A 24,498-nucleotide genomic window follows, 5' to 3' on the forward strand; every position below is an offset into this window, starting at 1 on the left:
GATTTTCCCAGTTTTCTTAAAACTTAGTTGACTTTAAATAGTTATGACTGAAGCGTTGTGTTCCTGAAGCACTTCTTAAAAGTCCATTTGAAAATGTTTATTGGAGTAGAAGACAGACGAAAGCAAACATAACAGAAAATAAGAAGGAAGAAATCATTCGATTCTTGGTGATTCGATAAATTGTTGTCAAGTGTCAAACAACTAAAAAATTCATCGATAAAGTAGCAATACAATTCATCCTTTTTAGTAAATTTTGTTCGTCTATTCTGTTCAAAATTAATAAGTAGTTGAAGAGATATCCACAATTTTTCTTTTATTTAATTTATCCGTACAAAAGATAAATACATATTCTTTAAACAACATTAATGACAGTAAAATTCCTTGTTGGCTAACACTTTAATTTGTCAATGTATGTTTAAAAATGAAAAATACAGATCTTCCATTTTAAAACGGGCGAAAGTGGGAGTGGTGTAAAATACATTAGGAGTAGGCGTTGTTTAATAAACAGTTCTCGCTTCTGATTGGCTAAGCAGCCAACCCACTTTTCCTACTTCTATTCTTCACTTTGATTGGTCAATTCTTTATTGGTTATTATTTTTATGAAAAATTAAGGTTTAATTTTTTTTACTAATTTTTCCTCCATATGTATTTAATGATGTATCAAATATGATGCAATAAAACATTTTCTCAATAAAAACATAAAAATTATAAAAGATTTTTCTTGCTTAATGAGTTGTTTTCTACGCTAATAATGAAAGGGTAAACAGAAAATTGGGAATAATGGTTATTTTCTTGCGAAGTAGGTTAAAGAAAATTGTGGGTCATGATTCACCTACTGTTCCTCGCCATTTTGCATGTTTATTTGCTCAGGACTGTTATTTAACGATTTTTAAAGATTTAATGATTAATAGTTTGATTAATCAATCTAAGTTAAATGGGTGCTGCACTCTACTGAACAATATTTTGTACTTGAAAATGGCTAGCATAAAGATCTGTTACATCTAATTACTAATTTAAGGCAGTAAAATTATGTAAAGGTCATTCAAAGAACTCATCGCTTTTATAATTCAGTATTCCATCCTTCGGTAAAACAAAACATGATTTTCTTCCATTTAGAATTGAATTTTGTTTGTAATCCTTTAGGTTTTAATTATTGTAATGCATTTCATAATTTACGTGGTGAGATATCAAATTCGAGGGTCAAACTACCAAGAAGTATTTGGATGGACCGACCAGTTGTTCGACTATATCAATTCAACGACAAGCACACTTCAATGTTATTCAATCATTCTTCACAATCTCTCCATTCCTCGCAATCCACAACTCCAAATAAATCGCTAGTTACTACAAATCTTTTTTGCCGATTGAAGATCGATATAGTTGAATGCTATCGAGAATTTGAGTGCTACACATATATTGTTAAACAATCTGATTCGCTAAATAAAATATACAAAAAACTAGTTTAAACAGCAATATGACTGTCGGCAGATTAAGACAGCCTAGACGTATTGATCTATTTAGTAAAAGGTTTCAGTTGTTTGAATAATCAGAAATTTTAATCCGAATGCACTGATAACATGTTTTATGTATCGAGATAAAATGAATTTTGGCCTAGTGTAATTGATACTTTTGATTGGATTTATCGTTTAAATTGTGGACTTTGCTTTGTGTTTTTTTAAAATATCACTAGCGTATTTTTTCATCTTTTACTTTTTTTTTCATACAATTTCCAAATCATTCCACCATATTGATTTTCTAAATTACCTTTTTATACTCTCATGCATTTCTGCTACTTCATTTTCTTTTTCCATCTTAAGAACTTGGCTTCACTTGCTTGAATATTGGTTTACCTAACCAGACTTATTTGCTTATCTGTTTTTCAATATACATTACTTAAAGACTTTCAAGGACATACACTGTTTCTTTGCACGTTTTTCTTCTAATTTCTTTTACTTCCGTAACCTTGTATTAACATTCTACAAGACTGTCTTACCAAGTTGAAGCCTAAAAGTCAACACTTCTGAAGCGTATATTACTTTCACATTTGTATTAGGAGCAATAATAGAAGTGTTAGCTTTAGGAGTAAGCGATCTTTAGCGGAACGAGCGAAGGCGCTGAGTATGAGACACGCTTGAGTATGTTGGAAAAAAATAGATGATCTACAGGCCCTGAAGAAACGGTCAGAAACGAATGTTTAATGATCAAACAGTGGGTTGATAAAATGATTCCCTTGAGCTTCCGCAACAATCCCAATTGCGAAACTCGGTCAAATGCTTGAGCAATGTCTAGAAGACGAAATCTTGTGACCAAAATTGTCGTTTGACCAAAAAGGTGTCATTTAATTTGCATAAATTTAGATCCATGGCATTTTCCAGGAGAATTCATTTTAGGATTTTTGAAAAGAAGGATAATGCGCTTCATTTTTTTTCCTAAGATCCATACCACTTCTTTTGAAACACAGTAATCAGTAAGAAGGAAATAATAATACCAATTCAATCATAATTTTTGATCTATTTTGCTGAGATTTCGATCTAGGGACTAGGACATTTTCAGGGCTTATTGTCTATATAATATTTTAACATTGTACTAAAGTTGGTGTTTCTTCTGTCCAGTCAGCGTATGACCTCTAAAAATAAGAAAAACTTTATTTAAATAAAAATATTGTATTGTCAATAAGCCCTGAAGATGATCTAGTTCCCTTAGGTCGAAAGCTCGGCAAATAATGACTGAAGTTGGCCTTATTCTTTCTTCCTTTTAGATTAATGAATCAGTAACTAAAAAACAATGAACGATATTTAATAATCAGCAAGTTATTCATTATTTGAGATATTACGCCACATTGCAGTTAAAAAATATGTAGAATTAGCTTTAAAAGTGATATGTGGTACAACATATTTTTTGAATTACAATAATAGTAGAATATATTGGTGCTACAATATTTTGTAATTCCAGACAGTAACCTTGAGAGTACGTGAAACCTTGTGACGTCATGATAGTGACGTGGTGCGGAAGGGCTTCAGCTCGATAATAGAAGCTGGAAGTGAAAGAGAAGGAGGTGGTTACTGGAAAGCTGTGGGTGTAATTGTTGTCGTAGCCGAGGATATTGCAGAGCGCGTATATACTCTCTCTAGATATTGCAGAGCGTATTTATACTCTCTCTCTAGATATTGCAGATAGCGTGGGCGTCTTGTGTTTCCCACTACTTTGGGTTTTTGTTCACCACCCACTGGCCCTAGAGCCACCTACTACTGTAAACCGGGGATATTAAGAGCTTGAATCTTTCCCAGAACCCATCATCGTGCTTCTCTGTAAAATTACAAGCGCCTGTATCTTAAGCTCCATTCATCTTCTAGCGTGCTACCATGTATAGATTTTTTTTTTTTTTAGGGATAGGATAAACCAATAAATAATTCTTTCAAGGAAATGTAAAAATTGGGGAAAAAACTTATTGCACTTTTATCTATTATATTTTCTTTACGCCCGGTTGGTGGTATTCCTAGAAAGATCTTTTTATAGATTTTGTACAGAAAGATTAATATTAATACCATTTAACAAAACGCTTCAAAAAACAGATTTATTTTAAGAAATAATTGTTTACTCTTTGTGATTTTAAAAAACGCTACACCGTAAGTTTTGATTAAATCATTGCCTATGTTTTCAGGCGGGCTTTACCCCCAACTACCAATTAGGTGTCGTGGATGGAGGCGACTAGCAAACATACTTTACTGTAAATTTCTTTTATTATCCATTAAATAAAATCCAAGGCCTAGAGACCGGGAATCGATCCCAGGCACCACAATATAAATTAGCTTTACAGGTCTTGCCTCTAACCGCTCGGCTACCGTGGCGCCTATAAGTTTTGAATATATACTCGCATTTCCGGAGAACTTGTTGACTCAGAACTTAGCAATGCGTTTTTATTTTTAATTTTTGCAGTACGATTTCTTTCTTTAGAGAATTGTTGAAAGATAGCCTTTTAGAATCACTCTTGTCCAGGAAAGAACTTATTGTGTGCGCAGTAAAGGACATTTCGCCCAGCATATATGCATGTATGTTACTTTCATAATGTGTGATTGATTCTGAAAATAAAAGTAAAAATATCGCCTGTTTTTTTTCAGCTGGGACTTAACGCCCAGCTACCGATTAGGTGCGAATCTCCCACTTACAAAGCCAAGCTCTTGACCACTAGACCAACAAACGCCCCTAGTTACATTATAATTATATATATTTTATTGGAAGACTTTCATTTATTGGTTCGATATATATTCATATATTGTGGAGGAGTGTTTAGACACTAAAAACCCTCTGGTTTTTCGTGTCTGATGATCCTATTTATCTGAAACGCTCTAATTAAAATAACATTATTCAAGACTACTGTTGTTTTAATTTATATAATAATTGTGTGTAGATTACCTTATCATATTAATCTGCTCTAAATGAAAATGCTGAGGCTTCCTTGTAAAAACAATGTGAAAGAAATCTAACTTCCTTAAAGAGAAGAGAAAGACTTTTTTAATGATTTTTTAGTAACCTGTAGTTAAAAGAGATTTACTAAGTTATATATAAGAGCGTACATTAAATATCCCAGACTAGCGGTTTACCTAGTTTTGCAGAAATTTCTCTGGCAACCTGATACTGTGGTTTGTGCTGTGCATTATTATACCTCGGGGTATTGTAATGAATTTTGTGCTCTTAAGATACAGGACTACTCCATTATGCTGAGTTACACTTTCAAATATGTAGACATTTATTTTAATTTAAGCAAGGTTTTTCGCTTCATTATTTGTAATTTTTGTTGCTTTTGTTTTTTAAAGTGTTTGCGTAATTGAGCTTTGTTTTATTCATGATTTGATACCTAATAACTTTTAAAAGTTAAAAGAATTATTAATAAAATGATCCAACAATAGATACAAACTATAGAGTTTGACCCTATTCTTCACGCTATTCTTTGTTTAAGTCACACTGATTGATTGATGGTTCTAGACTTTTTAAACTACTAATATAAGCACGCTTCTAGAATAAGGGCAACCAACCTAAACAATTTCCCAATATTGACCGAATTTATGAAGTGAATAGAAGAAATTTGTCATTATGTTTAATTAATTTAAAGAATGTTGTTAAATTTTTATAGAATAGTTAGCCTTCCTTATATTTAAATTCCTTCATGAAATCAGCATTAATTAATTTACAGAAAATAACATTTATTACATATATTCTTAAGTCCATTTTGAGATTTATAGCAAGAACTGACATTTTGTATCAAGATGTATGTCTAGATTAACTTCTTTCACAGTTTTTTTTTAGATGCCGTTTGCTATAATTGCTGCTACATATCTAAAGACGAAATGCACTGTATTTTCAGTCTCCAATACTGATTTGGTTCTACTAATTTTTCCATCGTTTAGGAAAAGCCGTTTAATTTCTGGCCTTCTAAAAGCCAAACTATCTTACGTCTATTTTTCGTTTTTATTACCATGGGGTGTTCACTGTCATTGAAATCGAATTTTATACGTTCTATGATATCATTTCTGATGTATGTAAATCGTTTGATATTTATTGTGAACAGATTTAACACTTAGTCATAAATACGGCTATTTCGTAATGTGTCCTCTTGTTTTAGTACTTCATGAAAGAAATATCCAAATCTTAAGAGGATGGGATTGTTACTTAATAATATTAGTAATGAAGAACAACTCCCCAATGACAGTGACATATTTCCTTTTCTACTGCAGATTAAAACAATGACGTAATCCTGTTTCCCTATTACTAAATGTCTTGTTGCTTTAATGTTACGTAAATTTATTGTTAATAGTGATTCCATTCGTGTTTTCTTCTTTAGATTTCATTGAAAACGTCAGAATTAGCTTAAGGCAGTATTAGTTTATTAACTAGAAATTCATGTTAAGAAACCATGGTCTTTATTTGGTTTGACAAATCAAGCATTATTGCTTTGTTTTACCATTTTTGCATCATATACATAAGTCCTACTGCGTTGCACGTGCAGTTCTTTCAACGATTTGCTGTAACTTTTAACAAAAGTAGACTTATTTTATTTTAATAATCTAATGACGCTGCAGCCTATCTCTGCAACTCTTCGGACGCAACTAATTATGCAGTAGTTGAAAATACCTGTTGTTTTAAAACATTCTAGAGATTTGATTAGACTCTTGTAATCGTTGAAATGCATCCCATTTAACTAATTTCTATCTCACGTTGTTTATTTTGAACATTCAGCCAAGATATCCCATCTCGTTTCATCTCCCTATCTGTTCGTTAATGGGAATATCCTTCCTTCTAAATTGTGGCTAGATGGAATGTGGCTTTTCTTCCTCTAACTAAAATCTGAGGACTATCAAAAAGCTAGGAGCGAGCTGGAAGAGAGGAACTTGGTGATGCGAACATAAAACTTACTTGAAGATTTTTTTTTTGAGAAGTTTGTTAATTATTTATTCTCGTTTTTTGGATAATATTGCTTTATTTGAACGAAATTGATTTTAAATTAGTTTTCTTGATTGCAGAGGCTGGTTCGAGATGAGCGACACAAAGAGATTAGATCCTTCCAGTCCGCCACTCAAGCTCAAACCATTATCCAATAATTCACATCTAAAGTAAGTATTCTTTTAATAATGATTTAAAATCGTTTAATCTGAATTCTACTTGGACATTAATTCTAACAGGATTAGCTGGATTTAGCTGGGCTACTTTGTTTTTGGGACGTTTTGGGATTGTAGAGAGACTTATTAAAGCCGGATCCATAAAAGATCTGCTAATGCGTTTAAAGAGTAATGCCAACAATCTATGTGAAGATGAACTAGAGTTAGTTTGTCTGTTGGTTCGCTAAACTGAAGTATTCGCACCAATCAACTTTCTCTGAGTATACTCAGACTTCCGGTCATGTTGTATACGCATTGTTTGACCAGATACCCGCTGGGGAAGCTAACTTTCATGAATAAGTGGTTAGTCTATTTTCTCTATCTTTATCTCTCTGTACAATTCTTAAGATTAAAAGTTAACGAAGTTTTAAATCAGTGGTTTTGCAGAGAAGATAAGAGTAGAGAATTTGGCTAATATTAGGGAAGGTTCTGTAACCTCAGTAATAAACTCAAACTGGATTAGACATGCAAAAGCTTTGGTAGGCATTTAAAGTACTGCCAAGAGCTTGTTTAGTTTTATAGTATTTTTGTAAGTATTTATAATATTGATCAGAGTTTTATTAAGTGTAATTGGTTATTTATTTTTGTATATATTGGAATAAGAAAAATTTGGAATATTAATATTATCCTCATAATTCTCTCCTGAGCATGCTTCATGAACAATCTTCATTACTGATATAAGAATTCATTTTCATTAGCTACTTGATCATATCTTACAATAAATAATAAAAAACTTAATAAATAAATAAATAAAGCGATATGTGCAGAGTTTGCCTGTGGTTTTGATAAACCCAAATAGTTGGCTCACATATCGTGTTATTTTGTTGGGATACCCGCATGGACGCCATGATTTCTTCTAAACCCAAATAGTTGGCTCACATATCGTGTTATTTTGCTGGGATACCCGCATGGACGCCATGATTTCTTCTAAACCCAAATAGTTGGCTCACATATCGTGTTATTTTGCTGGCATGGACGCTATGATTTCTGATGAAGTACCCCTCTACAGGAATAAAGTACTTAATAACTATTGTGATGTTCAAAATAAAGCAAAATATATTAACGTAATTGTTATCTTTAGTGATGTAAACATTCATTGATTATCGAAGATAGGATCTCTTGTTAGGTAACATTAGTGATGTAAACATTCATTGATTATCGAAGATAGGATCTCTTGTTATCTTTAGTGATGTAAACATTCATTGATTATCGAAGATAGGATCTCTTGTCATCTTAGTGATGTAAACATTCATTGATTATCGAAGATAGGATCTCTTGTTATCTTTAGTGATGTAAACATTCATTGATTATCGAAGATAGGATCTCTTGTTATCTTTAGTGATGTAAACATTCATTGATTATCGAAGATAGGATCTCTTGTTATCTTTAGTGATGTAAACATTCATTGATTATCGAAGATAGGATCTCTTGTTATCTTTAGTGATGTAAACATTCATTGATTATCGAAGATAGGATCTCTAGTTATCTTTAGTGATGTAAACATTCATTGATTATCGAAATAATTGCTCCAAAGTTTTACCTTATTCTTCAGAAGATTACTCCACGAAATGAGAGCGACTGGGAGTTTCTACATGGATGGATAAGGAAATTCTTTTTTGAGTACTATAATTACACTAAGTTTCATTACAGTAATTTTTTTATTGATTTGTTGATGATCAATAAATCAATTTAAAATAGAATGAAAAATGAATAGGTTAGTTTAATGGTATTGTACATACACCATGTTTTTTTTTTTTAATATAAAGAGCTTGTGAAAGAGAATTGGGGCTGTTCACTTCCTATGGAATGGAAATGTAGGACTGTTCGACCCTCTTGTCACTAGTTCACGATTAGTTGTGGGTCAACCTGAAACAGGGTTTCTTTTAGAGCTGTTTACCTGCTTAGCTTACAAAACTTGGCTTATAAACCTCGTCTTTCTTTACTGTTTGACTAGATTTAGTCACGCGAGATGCTAAAGAATTTACGGTAAACTTGTTCCCATTCCCTCTTGTACCACTAATCTAAAAGTTTTCATGAAATATCAATCTATTTAGCCCTTGGCTAAAAATATTATAAGTTTTTAAATCTATCTTTTTGATTGATTAGTTTATTTTAAAATATAGTTTAGAATAAAATATGCAAGTAAAAATCGGTTGTAAAAAAAATTAATGTATGTAATATCGCAGCTTACTTTAATGTTAAATATTATTTATTTAAATTCGTTTATTTTTTACTTGGCAAAATAGTCCACTTATTTTCGTCAGCTAGATGGTATTTTAAGGGAAATTATCAAGTTAGAAATAGGTCATGAATTCTATTATACTTTTGTTTGTTTTGCACTAGATTAAAACAACAACGACATTTCCCTTATTAGAATATCCTTATCTAAATAATTTTAATTTTTAATCAGTTGCGAGATATTACAAAAGGCTTAACGTATGCTTTTTGCAGCTGATTTTTAAAATAATAATGGATGTTTTTTATTAAAAAAAATTAAAGTATTTAACCCGTATGGGGAAACAACCGTCTGCAACCAGCTTCCACACTGCACGATGATGTCTATATCATCCAATACGCGTACTAACTTCTCCTTTTTCTCTGGTAAACTTGCACGGACTTGGCCACTATTCCATGCTGTCCATTGTCTGATGTCTGATCTTTTACAGGTCTTCATCCATATTCTGCCGCCACATGATGAGCCTTGGATGTCTTCTTGGTTTTCAGCCACCTGATTGAACTGCGCTGATCTTGCTGGATCCCCTATCTTCATTCCAAGCAGATGATCTTATCCAATTTACTGATTACCTTGATCTCCTTATTCGGCGTTTTTTTTGTAACTTAATGGCGTGTTGTGTGTTTTTATTATTATTCCATTATTCCTCTTTATGCTTTTCTTTCATTGCTGGTAAGTTTTTGTTCAACTGCTACTGACAACGCCTAAGTTCCCATACGATAAATGGCTATCGGTCTATTATTAATTCTGTTTGTCGTGATTATGAACTGTGAAGAGATTTGTCTATTAGCGAATTTCTCAGTCAACTGAAAATTAATCTTTATTCCGCTCTTTAATTTTGAATTACTTTTCTAACTGAGAACTGTAGAGAATTACACCTTAAGAAAGACTTAACAAAATAATACAACAAAATCAGGTGATTTTTTTTTACAAATAAACAGCAAATTTGATGAGAAATTAGTGCCAGTTTTTGACTTTTCTAATTATTTTTGCCGGATTCTCGACCTAGGGACTAAGTCATTTATCAATTCTTATACTGACTGAAATATACAATTTCTTTTTCTATCAAAAAAATTAATAATGTAATCCACAAATAATATCTGTGAAAATTACATTTAGGGATTGTTTTCTATTTTGTTTACATTTTTTTAAATGAATATTTTAGTGAAATTACTTTAAATCAATATTTATACGAGTATATGTTATTAATAAAATTGATTTAACCTCTTTGAAGATTCTAAATAGTTTGGAAACAAAAAAATCCTTTAATGTATGCTTTTACAATTAACAGACATTAACATGGTTTAATAAAAGAAAAAAACAAAATGAAGTGTTAATTTGCTAAGTGTATAACCTTGGCGAGGCAGTATATGTTTAATAAATAACACAGATATATGAAAATTCGCATATAAAAATACCCTAATATACACTTGTCTCTAATGATCTTCCACATTTTGCAATTCTGTATGCAAAAAATACGGACAGCTTTCTTATATCCAGCGCTTATTACCATTCCTAAGATGATTACCTAGTTCTGTACAACTTCGAGTTGTTAGACGCCTTTTACTGGCTAATAACGCTGCGATAAACGAATGAAATGAAATACATCTTTAATATAGTTTCTGTAAAAAAGGCAGCGTGTGACAAAACTAATCTTCTATTTCTAATTTTCCAGTACCAGTTTAAATTAAAAAGAAAAAAAAAAAGGATAATAAAGTTTAACCGATTAATTCTAAATGGAGTTTAGCACAAATAATTTATTGCTACACCCTCCGACAACAATGACGGGGAATACTGTGTGAGCCAGGATGTACTAGCAAATTACTTTGACCCTAGGCTTGTACTTAATAAAAACGGGGCGGTAGTGGTTCATCAGAATTAATTGTCACACTCACCAGCTTGACATATACAAAGAAACAAAGATGGCCAGCCATGTATTATGTCAATTTGCTGTAGTTATTAATTATTTTAGCCGCCAGTCATTTGTTCCTAAAATTTACAAAAAAAAAAAATTCCATTTTTTTTAAAATGTATTTTTTTTTCTTCATGTTATTTCTCCTGGAAGTATTTATCTTATTATTTTTAATTGGTCTTTAAATTGGTTAATTACTTCAGGCGTTGCTGCTGAGAAAGAGAATGTCTTCGTTTTAGATCAGATTGTAGCTTATTTTTTAGGCCTGCAATAATCAAACTACGTAGTTTTTTTTAAACTAAATAATATTTAATTAACAATTAAATTAAAATTTTTGATAACAGTATAGCCCATTTCTTTGATAAAAAACAATCGTAACACTCATAAATGTTTTAGCTCCTGAATGTAGGCCAATTGTTCGCTACATTTTATCTTGTTTGTGAACAATGTAAGTAGATGTGGACTGGGAAAAAGAGTCAATTTTTGTTATTATGGACCCTGAACAGCAGTGTGTACCCAACGTTGAATAATTAGGCAATATTTTTCAGTAGTTCAGGTTATTTTGAGGACGTTTGGTTACAATGCACTCTATTCTTTCAGTTTTCGGCTGAATGTAAGAAAAAAAAAATGTAGAAGCGTTTTTATTTAATCATTTAATTATTTATTAATTAGAGAATTAACATAAGAGGATGAACAATATTATTCAAACTTGATGTATGTAGTTGAAGCTGTTAGTTTTTGAGTTGGCAGACAAAAATGGTGAATTTAAATGATTGGCGTGGCAATTGTTAGAACAGTAAAGTGATTTATTCAAATTTAGTGGTAGTTTCTCTTTAGAAGCAACTAACTGCTGTAGTCTTGTTACAAGCCGCATTGTTTCTTGTTAAAGGTTAGAACCTAACCAATAAGCCTCCATAGTAATGAAGGTCCTACGTTAATTTCAGAATATGTTCTTTAAGGAAATGGTTTATGCTTAGTGTAACCGCATTCTGCGTAGCTTGAAAATTTCCATCTGTTTCTTGTCGAAATAGTTATATTAGTATACATAGATCTAGTCCACAAGAACTTGGGATAGGTTACTTAATAACTGTATTAATTCTATTGTGGACTTCAATTCGTGTTTCTGACAATACCAATCGTTCCATCAAACTTCAAAGATCCAGGTTAGAAAAGGTTTCTTTAAGTTTTGAAAAGATAAACTTTGAAATGTTTACTTATGAAATCATTAAGCTGTTATTGAACACTGAGTGGAGTGAAGTTTTTTAAAATAAGATTAAACTTTCTAAATATCTGTTATTTTCATTTGAATGTTTTGAAATAAGAATTATGTCCTCTTTGAAGATAAATATTTGTTATCTCCGTCGAAGTTTTAGGTCCTACGGCAAACACTTTCCCAATATCTTAATAATATCTTCTCTGACGTTCCTAGTGTTAACCTAATTTTAACGTGTATTTGGTTATACGTGTGAATGTGATTTGTACATATATGTTGTAATTATGGGCCTCTATCACTTAATTAGTAATTATTTAACATAGTGTCAGAAACATTATCTCGTGGAAGTCCAATTCTCTTCAACTGTTCTTAACTGACGATGGATATAAATTCGAAACCGGAAAAAAAACTAGAAATAACATAAAATCAACGATGTTGTCCTAATCTATGCAGACCTAACCACATTTTTAATCTCCAAACCTCGTACATTACTCAGGCCATTTCTAAATCCAGAGGACCATCTTGTTATTCCACTGTGTAAATCAATTGATAGAGGTTGTTTGTTTGCAGTGGCAGCCAGCTGTTTCACATTTCGGCCGGCAGTGGCGGAGACAGTGGAGGCGGCGGCGGAGGCCCTTCACCTGCTGGATCTCTCAAACATAAATCTGGCAGTCTTTCTAAAAAAGGAGCCAACAAACCACCACCGGACTCTTTGATCATCAACATCAAACGGCCATTCTCATTCAATCATCTACCCCAGAGACCGCCAGTTCACATACAGTTCAACAAGCTGTCTTACAGTATTTCACAAGAATGCAACGGTGGTTTGTAACTATTTTATGTAATGACATTTTTAATGATGTTTTATTTAACTGGCTCAGCCTTTGTTATGCTGGGCTGGACTGATTTAATGCCAGTCACAAATTCAGCAGTTAAGAAAAAAATAGGCAAGTTGCATTCATGTAAAGGTTATGAAGGTTGTAACTGATTTGAAATAACTAACTTTATCAAAATTCTTGTTGTTTTTTTTGGAACGTTCCTCTTCTATGGGGATTTTTAATTATAACGTTAAAGTTCTATCAATCCCTGATTGATCAATCAATCTCTTGATTGATAAAGGCAATGGTTTAAATAAACAAAAACCTGATGAACGTTTGGTGTAGCAATGACCAGGTTTTACATTGCTATGAAGTACCTTCAAATTCCGGATAAAGATGACGACAGACCGTGTCACTTACTTCCTTTGTCAACTGCATCAACAACTAGAATCGAGTGATGTTGGTCATTCTTTAATGGCAAGGGCTTTACCGTCCAGATGGCTCTCGTATCCAAATTGTCATGTTCTTGCGCTTCTTGAAGGGGTGAACATCACGTCAGCGTAGATTACAGCCAGAACCATTAAGGACATCTCTTTACTTCATCTGAGTTTCATGTAATAAAGCAATGCCTTCGATCTGGAGGGAATGTACCACTCTGAGCGTCAAACCATGGAAGTTGCTAGTTATCCATAATGGGTTTCATCCAAATAAAGCGCTTCATCTCCAGATCTGTTAGGGTCTTCTTAAGGATTTCAAGTTATGCAAAGTGAAATCAGAACTGGTGATTAAACTGGGTTTTGATTAGCTGGTATAAATTTTGGTTGAGAATTAGGAAAATTTTAAAATATCTGTCAACTTGAATAGAGTGAACATCAAGTTTGAAGATAATTATTGTGAAATAACCAATTCTTTTTCAGAGTTTATTTGCTTTGAAGAATTTTCCAAAAACCTGTTGATGTTCTTTAATAGGATAAGTTGGCCCAGATTTTGAAAGGTCACTTTCGGTGCAAAGAATGAAGTTCCAACTGACAAACAAAGAAGTAAAAAAAAAGTATAACTATTGGAATATACCATAATAGTTACAAATTACTTAGTTTAATAATTCCAAGTTAGATTAGATTCCAGTATGGCGGCCTTTAAAGCCAGTGGATCTATTGTGGCTCCAAGTTGGGCAGAGTCTTAAGGGTCACTTCCAACCTTTTTGTCTCTTTTTGCTTTTTTTAATGTTATGTGGCATGATGTAAAAATCCTAACCTTAATGATTGATGTAGGAGACTTTTTGTATAAAAGGTCGATTTAAGTTCAATTATGGGGTCATTCAATGGTGGAAAAGGTAAAGTTGAATATTTACTACTTACGTAGCTTTGATCCACAATAATGGGCTTTTGATGGACAAAGGTCCAATTTTGGCTATTAAATGCCAATAAAATAGCTGTTTAAAATTATCTATTCCTTAATATGTTGACATTAGTTGAGATCTAAGACAAATATCTTCCTAATTAGACCCCACAAATTTAACTAGGTAAAATTTTCAATTAGTGGAAAGCAACGAAATGATTATTAACTTAGAAAATTAGTTTTGTAATTAATGCTATAAAAAAAGCACTTAAGAAATGTGTAAGCAATCTTAAGCGATCTGTGCGACCATATACTAAAATTAATGTTTGGTTTCTTTTTTATAGGACAAAAGTCACTGTTGAAAAGTATTAGCGGCAAATTTCAATGTGGAGAATTAACGGCCATTATGGGACCTTCAGGTGCTGGCAAGAGTACGCTGATGAATGTGCTAGCTGGATACAGGTACTAAGAGGAATAAACTTATTTTTATGGATAATAAAATAATTATATTGGTAATACTGAAGTGTGAAATTGTTTCTCAAAGTAAAATTAATTCCATTTTTAGTTAATTCAGCAGCAAAAAGTTCATACTCATTAAAAACATCGAATTTTATATTTCCCCAGGTATTTTCTAAATAATTACATTTATTGCAATTAAATGATTGTTTGTTATTGTGCAATGAAATATTCAAATTAAAATTAATTCACTTTAACTGTTAGGTATTATTTCCTTCAACTAACAAGTACCAGTAATTGGCTGGCTAATGATAATATAATCGCTTATTTAAATGTTTATGTCAAATTTGTTTCATCAGTATTGAATCCCTTAAGTGTCCTTAGCTGCAAACTTTAGCTGTGGCTTGTTAAAATTATGTTACAGTGTAAAGTAGATAATCGGTTATCTAAATAGCCTAAGTTCAACTTAACCTATTTTGGTATAACTTAATAATGAACCTGCTTAAGAACCCTTAGCAGTTCTACGTGATAGAAACTATCAAGTTTACATTGAGATGATCATTTGGATTTATGTTATATTTTGAGAATGCAATACACCGTAACAGAAGATCATACTAGTGCCAGATAAAGAGCCTCTCCAACTATATTACTTGAGCACCATTTCCGACTCCTGTCTTCATTAACGTGAAGGGAGAATTATTCCAATAATAATACCCGGTAGATTGGAATTTTCTTTAAATCATTGTAACACGGTCTGTCAAGAAGTATATTGAAATCCACTCTCCAGATCTACTGTGCCCCGATTGAAATACCCCCATGAAAACTGTAAGTATCCTTCACCTCTTTTTGATTGATGTTGCGGGCCTAAGTTCTTTTCCTGATCTAACTGTAGAATAAAGTCCTAACCTACCACTGACTTCAGAATATACCAGATTTCCTGTACATAGGCGAGGTAATCCCTATAATAAATTTTGATAAATTGCTTTTAAAGTCCTCAGTGTGGTTTGACAGTTAGAGAAATCTACATCCCCTGATTTTTATCGAAATAGAACTGGTTATTTTTTCTAGTTAAATGAATTTCTGTTCGTTTTTTCTTTAAAGTGGAAAACTTGACAATTTTTTTTATAGCTTCTTAAATCAATGTATATATTATTACATCAATTATATCAATTCTTCTTCAAGAGATCTTTTAGTCATTAGTACCATTTTTGTATCTTACTTTACTTAATGGAATATTTTTACAGAACTTCAGGCGTATCCGGATCTGTGTTAATTAATGGAAAAGATAGAAATTCAAGAAGATTTAGAAAGATGTCATGTTATATTATGCAAGATGACCGATTATTACCACATCTAACTGTTTGGGAAGCGATGACTGTTTCGGCGAATCTCAAGCTAGGAAGACATATGAATCAAAAGGAGAAAAAGATTGTTGTAAGTTATTTTTTGTGGTTAACAATTGATTTTTTTTTTGTAAGGATACTTTGCCATATTTCCACTTTATTTGGATAAAAGACTATTTACAGATTTCAGTAATCTGTAAAATTAAGAGTTTTTTCAACTAGAAGGTTTCAGTGATATGTTGGTGTGCCCTTAAATGTTCATTAATCTTAGTTTTACTGTTTGTTTATTTTTACATCCAAGTCTAATTAATCAATAGATCATCTATCGATAATAAAGTGAGAATGCATTCTTAGAAATTAATTTTGAGAACATAGAGTAGCAAGGTTAGTATCCGTTCACTAACATATGTGGAATAGATTTCATTTTAAATTCTTATTTTTTGAATATGTCTTTTTATGAAATCTTAAACTTCTTGGTTCTTCAGCGAATGTGTCGTACATTTAGTGTTATTGCTATATCTTAAAATAACTTACTTTTACCGGCAATGCTGATGGAAAAAATACATTAAAATTACATGATATTATTTTTTAACCAAGGCTGTTGACAGATCGTTCCAAACGTCTATAGAATCTTTCCAAACTTTTCTTCCTAAAAATTATTCTCTATTTTGAAGAAAACTAAAAACTAATCTTTAAAAAAAAAATAATAATAAAGTGCAATTTCAACATGGGAAAAATTATTAATTTGTACTCCATAAGAAAACAGATTGCAGTTTACATGGAGCGAAATTGTACCCTCTATAATTCCAACTACAAGACACTTTACTCTTACCCCCAGCTGTGCTTCTTTTTTCCTTGTATTTACCTTAAATATAATACAATACGATTCTATATTTGACGACTATGCATTTATTTTGTTCCAGGTCGAAGAGATTTTGGAAACTTTAGGCTTATTAGAATGCAGTAATACAAGAACGTGTAATTTATCTGGCGGCCAAAGAAAACGACTCTCTATTGCTTTGGAATTAGTCAACAATCCACCTGTTATGTTTTTCGATGAACCAACTAGGTAAGTTTCGCTTTATTTTGTCTTTTCCATTTCAATATTGTATTTTAAAATAACGTAAGATATGTTAAGAGCCAACTGTCAACAGTAATAAGAACAACGTCTTATTATCGTTTATTTTATTCGTATTGAACCCCAGATACCACTTAGTTCACAATTACTAATGATACAGTTTCGCTATCGATTCTCTTTTTTGCAGCACTAATGCAGGGGTCAGAGGAATTTGTGATTATGGAAAGAGTGCTTTGATTTTTTTTTTAAATTAGGGAATTATTTCGTTTTGTCCCCATTTGCTCCTACGTATATTCTTTATCTGGATTGTTTTCTGCCCTTTTGCATTACACAACTGGTATTTATAAAACTGCTGAGGATGGACATGAGAAGATAACCACAGATTGCAGCTGAAGAAGCGATAGAAATGATGCATTATGGGCCAATACTTTGAAAGTGATGCTGAAAAATCTGAATTCAATCTCTGAATATGGAAGAAAATAGCTCTTTGCATTTGTATCCCTGTTGTTGCTATTCATTCTCCTTTAAATTGTAATTAAAATTTCTGTTTCAGTGGCTTAGACAGTTCATCATGTTTCCAATGCCTTTCATTATTAAAATGTTTAGCAAGAGGTGGTCGAACTATAATCTGTACTATCCATCAACCCAGTGCACGACTATTTGAGATGTTCGATCATTTGTATACTCTTGCTGATGGACAATGTATTTATCAAGGCGATGTACAAGGGTTGGTGCCATTTCTTGGGTCGTTGGGATTAGAATGCCCCAGCTATCACAATCCTGCCGATTATGGTAAGTCATAATTTATTTTAAAAAATATTATTTAAAAAATATACAATTAGAAATTTTTCTAAGAGTGTAAAGGTCGAAATCAGAAAAGGAAAACAAATATTCCCCACCTAGAAAAATAAGATCAGGTTAGACTCGGATCAGAAAACTGTGTAACAAAACTCAACAATAGTTGTTTAGTAATTTCATCTGGATGGCCTGTAACAGGACCATCTTCCCCTTTCGTGAAATAACTCTCATTGATTCCTGTAGTAAAATGGACCCCTTTTATACTCAAGACTATGTGGAAAATTGATGTATGGTTTTACCAAAACTCAACCATCATTAAGCAGATTATAATGATCGTTTTCATCGCTGGCCTCGTTAATAATAAGCTAAAAATCTTTTTCCCCTTCTGCTCAGTGTTAATGCAATGAAACAACTTATCTTTTATTCTAATAAATATTCTGAAAAATTTGTTAATGCTAGATATTAACCCTTGAGATAGCCATGAAAACTTGAAGATATCAGATGCCTTAAATATGAAAAATATTGATAAGAGTAATTTACACACTCCTGTTCTTGTCAGTGATAAAGTCAAAGTATATTATAAAGATGTGTAAAACCATGAACTTATGTTTGTTGCCTTTACATATTTTGTCTGGTTTGTCATTTCCCTGATTGGGAACTTTATCTAAACGAGCTTTGAATTAGCTAAGAAGTGTGAATGCTTCTGCGAGGGTAGGTTTGATTGAAGTGCCGAAAGTATGAGGGATGAATTTTTATTTATTTATTTATTTATTTAACCATCCCAGAGATTATCAAATTTTAATAATGACAACACAAAACTTAAAATGGGGATATCACGGCATAAACTTAATCAGATAAGAGACTCCAACTCTATTGAAATCAGTTCAGTAATCTTTTAGTTAATAAGTAAAAACATTTGTAGAGCTTATGCCAATTTAGATTCATTCTTGATTTTTTATTTATTTTCTTTTTTTTTTTAGTGATGGAGGTAGCTTGTGGAGAACATGGTGACGTACATGACAAATTAGTATTGGCTGTGGTGAATGGAAAGTGTAATATTTATAATTCTCATGAGAAGCACAACAAAGAATTATTAGCAAATGGTGACGCTTCACGTAAGTATTAGTACTATTTAAGGCATTTATAATAGATAAATAATTAGTTATGAACAGTGTTTGTGTTTGTACCCATCGGCTTTCTTTTGTTCATTTTCGAAATTTCTTCAGTGCTAATCAAGTAATCAAGTGTTTGAAACTCTAAAATTTTGTTAGTACGATACTTTCATTTTGTAATCATTTAGAGTTTCTCAATGCATAGAAGAAGTTAAAAAAAACTCGGAATAGCTCTAATGTCACCTGTAAGCCAGATCGATTAAATAGGATTCCGAACACTTCACTCATAGCTCTATTAAATGTGTTTTAGTAAAGTAAGTTTGAAAAAAACGTCAGAAGGAAATTTTGGACTTACATTTGAAATTCACGAACACTTATCTTCACTTCCTTTTGTATCATTAGTCACTAGAATAAGAGTAAGCTTTAATTTGGAAAATAATTATCTTTATATACTTATATTAGAGAATCACAAGGAGAAAATCCAAAACCGGAATGAAAGAAAGTAATCAAGAATTGTAGAAATTTGTACTTCCTATTCTGTATTCATACTATAATGCTTCCTATAATATTATACCATAATTCGTTCCAATACTATAATGCTATAGAATAAAGATCTGATTCTGTACAAAAGACAGTGAAATTTCAAGTAAGTGCCCATTAATTAGAACCCACTAAATTAGAGTGGTAAAAAGAAAATATTTAAGAAGTCAAATTTGTTATCCACTATAACAGACCTATTTCCGACTACCTGTGTGTGACAGAGTGTATTGGATTAATTTTTTAATATGTTAACACAATATATTGTTTACTATATTACTTATTACTAGTTTTAAAAAAATAATTTCAAAATATTCCAAATTATTTCATCAAATTGTATTTATTTATTTTTATTTTTTTAGACAATAATTCAAATGCTATATCTTGTACCTCTGCATTATTACATTCCGATGAGAGTTTAAGTACACTAGGACCAAGTCCTGGATTTCCAACATCAAGTTTCAAGCAGTTTGCAATTCTTATTAATAGAACTTTTCTATCAATTGTTCGAGATCAGGTAACGCCAACTAGATTAGTATTTTATTTGTATGGGCAGATGTATTTAAATGAGAAAGAGTGACAGAGCAAGATGAAACAATTATTTTGATTTCTTTTTGCTTCTTTTTATAAATTTCCCCCTTGCGCTAAAAAAAATATTTGATTAAAATGAAACTTTTAAATTAATATTATTTTAAGCAAAAATAACATCAAAAAGTTGAGCTTTGATATCACATACTTCGTGATATCAAAACTTTATCTAAATATTCTAAACTCGTGAAGTTGCTTTTCCCTTCTTGTTAACTTTTACAATAATACTGTAAATAAGAGATCAATTTCTTCTTATAATTCGTAATAATTGAGCATGTTTACTTTGCCCTAACTTTAAATAGTTTTTACTTAATTATCATGAGTCAGAGAATGTATGCTAGGTTTAATTCGGTATAAACAATATTTAAGACATAATTGAATGTTTTCAATGAGCCTTGCAGTTTGTGATTATTAACAATAGTTATGACATATTGTATATCTGTGGAAGAGCTTAAGAATAAATTAAATGAATTAATTGGGTTTATCCAAAAGATTAGAGAGGCATGAAGTTCGATTACTGTTACCGTATAAATCTGTTTAGAAGAGTGAATGTAATATGATGATTCTTATATGTAACTTTATTATTTCTACATAGATATATGGTGAAAGCCAATGCTAAAAATATAATAACTGTAAAATATTACGTACTTCACACATTTGAGGCTAGTTTTCAAATATTGTAAGATAATACTTTAAAAGTTGGATTAGAATCCCTTTTTAAATTCCTGCACTATTTGAACTTTCCCTATATTTTTTATGACTAATTGTAAGATTTTGACTTTCAGATGCTGACTAGGATGCGGCTGATATCTCACGTACTTATTGGATTATTAATTGGTCTTTTATATTATGATATTGGAAATGAAGCATCGAAAGTAATGAATAATGCTGGTTGTATATTCTTCACTGTGCTGTTCTTAATGTTTACTGCAATGATGCCTACAGTATTAACATGTAAGTATACAATTTTAATTGATTCGTTATGATTTTAAGTTTTTATTTAAGGAATAAAATTTTGATTTTACTATCAATTACTATTCTTAGCTGAAATAGAAAGCAACTATGCCATCTGTATTTTGATTTAATGAATTCCATACTTTAAAAAAAAAGAAACACTTTCGCAAAGATATCTGCACCTCTTGATTGAAAAGAATTTCAATTAAGTTTACTTCTCTTTTGGTACCCTAAATTTTAGAATTCTTAAAAATCTTATTTCAGTTAAATGTAAGATTTTTAAGATTCTCTATCTCGAACTTTACTTCGTTTTTAGAAATATTGACATTCTTTTCGAAAGGCAAAAGAAAAAAACGATCTAGACATCTTCCAGTACTCAACCTGAAATGTCGGAGGGGAGAAGCAAATCGCCATTTACAGTATCTACTTCATTGAAGAAATCATGGAACTTAAAAGTGCCAGTCTTCTGTTACCTCATCGTACAACGTTGGCCTGCGAGCCGTAGTTTAGACTCCCTACCTTTAGATTGTAAATTTTTGTTTACACAGAAAAATACACTAAATAAAGTAAACTTTTAATTTAAGATGGCAATCATTTTCATTTAGAAAGAGAAATATAACTCATCTTATTTTTTTGAGATTAAAAAAATGTATTAAAATACTTCTTCTCTTTCGACAGTTCCTCTAGAAATGTCAGTATTTGTTCGTGAACATTTAAACTACTGGTACTCACTAAAATCATTTTACATCGCTAAAACCATGGCTGATTTACCCTTTCAGGTTAGTCTGTTTCTTTGTATCAGTTATTAAAAAAAAAAGAATTTAAAATGTACAGTTGACATTTTTCTTTAATTTTTTTTCCAGATATTATTTTCAGTAGTTTATATAGCAATAGTATACTTCATGACATCACAACCACTTGATCCAATGAGGTTTTTTATGGTATTGCTTATGTGTGTGTTAACATCGTTAGTAGCACAAAGTCTAGGATTATTAATTGGTGCTGCTATGGATATAGAGGTATTAATTTATTTAATAAAATTGTTCTCGTATCTTTTTGTTTTCTAAAAGAACAACTAATCGCAATAAGTAGTTTACCTATAAAAAAAAAAACATATATCGGTGCTTTGAAAATTGTCCTTGTGGTAGATGTTTAATGCAGACTTTTTCCTCAGTACTTTTTTGATCTGCTAAACTTATACCGTTATTGTTAATTTTAATTTACTGATTTCTTTTAATTTTTAAAATAATTGTTTGTTAACATTTTTTTTTTGTTAATTATTTCAGACGGGTGTATTCCTTGGTCCGGTCTCCTCAATACCAGTGCTGTTGTTTTCTGGATTTTTTGTAAATTTCAGTACGATTCCTTGGTATATGCAATGGGTAACGTATGTTAGTTATATTAGATATGGTTTTGAAGGTTGTATGATAGCTATTTATGGTGGTAATCGACCAAAATTACATTGTTCTGAAGCTTATTGCCACTTTCGTAGCCCGTCCAAATTTCTGGAAGCAATGGATATGTCTGGAGTAGAATACTGGATTGACGTAGTTGCATTGACTGGATTTTTTCTCTTATTAAGAGTTGGAGCGTATTTTGCTCTAAAATTAAAATTAAAATTGAACACATAAAATATTTAAGCGCAGAGATGGAAACAATTTTATAAAATTGCAGCATGCGCCTTTTATCCAATTATTTCACCAATGGAGTGTCAAAACATTGCGTAAATAGAAAGGCTAAATATTTTTTAAGGCAATGAAAAAACAAAAAAAAAACAAAAAAAACAGGAAATTTTATAATCATTGCATTGCCTTATTTTGCTGCCTAAACGTAAGCGAAATTTTAAATATGGAGTTTATTTTTATTATAAAAAAAACAACAACGCTCAAATAAATACAAAAACCAAATCTAAAAAAAAAAAAAAAAAATAGAAAAAGAGCTGAAACAGTGTTAGATTTCCATGCGTTAGCAATACACTTGAATAAAATAATTAAACTTGAGAACTAAGTTCCTGAATAACTTTAGAACAGAGTTCAAAACAGAAAGAAAAATTCTTAAGCATTGGAAAAGTATAAATAATTTTGCAAAAAAATAATCTTGCGCCGTAACTATTTATGCCTAGCTTAACAAAGGCACTAATTTTAATAAAGAAATAATAAATTTTCTTTTAGTCACTAAAGCCAATCATACAAACCAAAAACCCTTTGATAAGGCAGATTTAGATTATGTGTAAAATTAAGGAAAAGCCATTTAAACAACTTTTTAGGTATGTTTTTTAATGTAAATAAATAATATTTTTAAAACAATTGCTCTCTCAAAACATTTTTTCTCCTAAAAAAGTTGTAAAATATTTAGTGTACAGAATTCCAATTTTTCTACCTATATTATAACAAAGCAAAATTTTAATTAGGGAAAAAAATCACTTGAAATTAGTATTTAAAATGTACATAATTAAAATAATATCCAATCTACAAGTAACTTCATGTTATTTTACAAAAAAAAAAATTGTTTAATTTTTGTTTGCCAAAAATCACTAAAAAACAAATTTATTTAGTTTAGAAAACTTGAGAAAAAAATTATTTGTGATAATAGTTGTGATAATTCTTATATTTAATTTCCTTTCCAAATATAATTAAAAACCAATTAGTTTTTTTTTTTCAAAATAAGGCAGTATACGTAAAGAATAATTAATAATTACTATTCTGTTATTATTAACCATTTTTATACATATATAAAACAAATACATTTAAATTTTAATGTAAGTCCATCGCTTCAACTTATTTATTTGGTGCATAAGCAAATTTTGTTGATTTTTGAAGTAATTTTAATCAATGTGATTTAAATTACAGACTTTGAAGAATCAGTATTCTTCAAAAATTATTAACATTAAATCGTTATTATAAACAACATTTTTTTTTAATGATTTAAGGCGCGTCAACATCTAAGGTTATTGGCGCCCGGAGCTTTTTCCAGTGCACTGCCGGCCTCCAGACAGTGTTCTCTCGTTACAGACAACACTGTCCATCACCGGACAGTGAGCTGTAAGAAGCTCCTAAGAAGAGAAAATCTCTAAGGGTCAGCTGCTGGATTCGAACCCGGGACCTCCGCGTGGGAGTCCAGTATGCTAACCTCATAGCTAATCCCTTCCCTACCAACAGCTATTTGTAAACATTTTTATAATATATTATATTTTCAAGTTAAGATTCGATTGGAAATAACATACAATGTGCACTATTTCTTTTTCATTTCTTTTCTTTTTTCTAGCAATATGACAATATCATGTTTCATTTAGTACAACGCTTGTTGGTGGATAAAAATTTTTTCGGACTGACAGTTCTTTTGTGGTTTGTATAGTGATTTTTAATCCTTTAGGTTCCCTGAAACAGTTGCAAGTAACCGACTCAAAATAATAGTTTTAACAAGAAGTTTTACCAAACGCGTGTGTGTAATCTTTATGATTAAATC

At 31.1% G+C, this 24,498-nt stretch overlaps 1 protein-coding gene across 2 annotated transcripts in view; it reads left to right on the forward strand.

Moving 5' to 3' along the window:
- Positions 1-22,969, forward strand: part of Atet (ABC transporter expressed in trachea) — a 128,824-nt gene extending 105,855 nt beyond the window's left edge. For both annotated transcript variants that reach the window (XM_074133853.1, XM_074133852.1), the window contains exons 2-13: positions 6,519-6,608; positions 12,582-12,835; positions 14,512-14,629; positions 15,868-16,057; positions 16,890-17,035; positions 17,598-17,836; positions 18,823-18,957; positions 19,854-20,008; positions 20,865-21,033; positions 21,712-21,812; positions 21,897-22,052; positions 22,320-22,969. In XM_074133853.1, coding sequence (XP_073989954.1) covers positions 6,532-6,608; positions 12,582-12,835; positions 14,512-14,629; positions 15,868-16,057; positions 16,890-17,035; positions 17,598-17,836; positions 18,823-18,957; positions 19,854-20,008; positions 20,865-21,033; positions 21,712-21,812; positions 21,897-22,052; positions 22,320-22,664 — 2,085 coding nt within the window. In that variant the 5' untranslated portion in view covers positions 6,519-6,531 and the 3' untranslated portion in view covers positions 22,665-22,969. The remainder of the gene's footprint in view (positions 1-6,518; positions 6,609-12,581; positions 12,836-14,511; positions 14,630-15,867; positions 16,058-16,889; positions 17,036-17,597; positions 17,837-18,822; positions 18,958-19,853; positions 20,009-20,864; positions 21,034-21,711; positions 21,813-21,896; positions 22,053-22,319) is intronic.
- The last annotated feature ends 1,529 nt before the right edge of the window (positions 22,970-24,498 follow it).

The sequence above is a fragment of the Rhodnius prolixus genome, unplaced genomic scaffold, assembly GCF_049639745.1.
Source record: "Rhodnius prolixus isolate KJV_2025 unplaced genomic scaffold, Rpr scaffold_10, whole genome shotgun sequence".
NCBI classification, from domain to species: Eukaryota; Metazoa; Arthropoda; class Insecta; order Hemiptera; family Reduviidae; genus Rhodnius; species Rhodnius prolixus.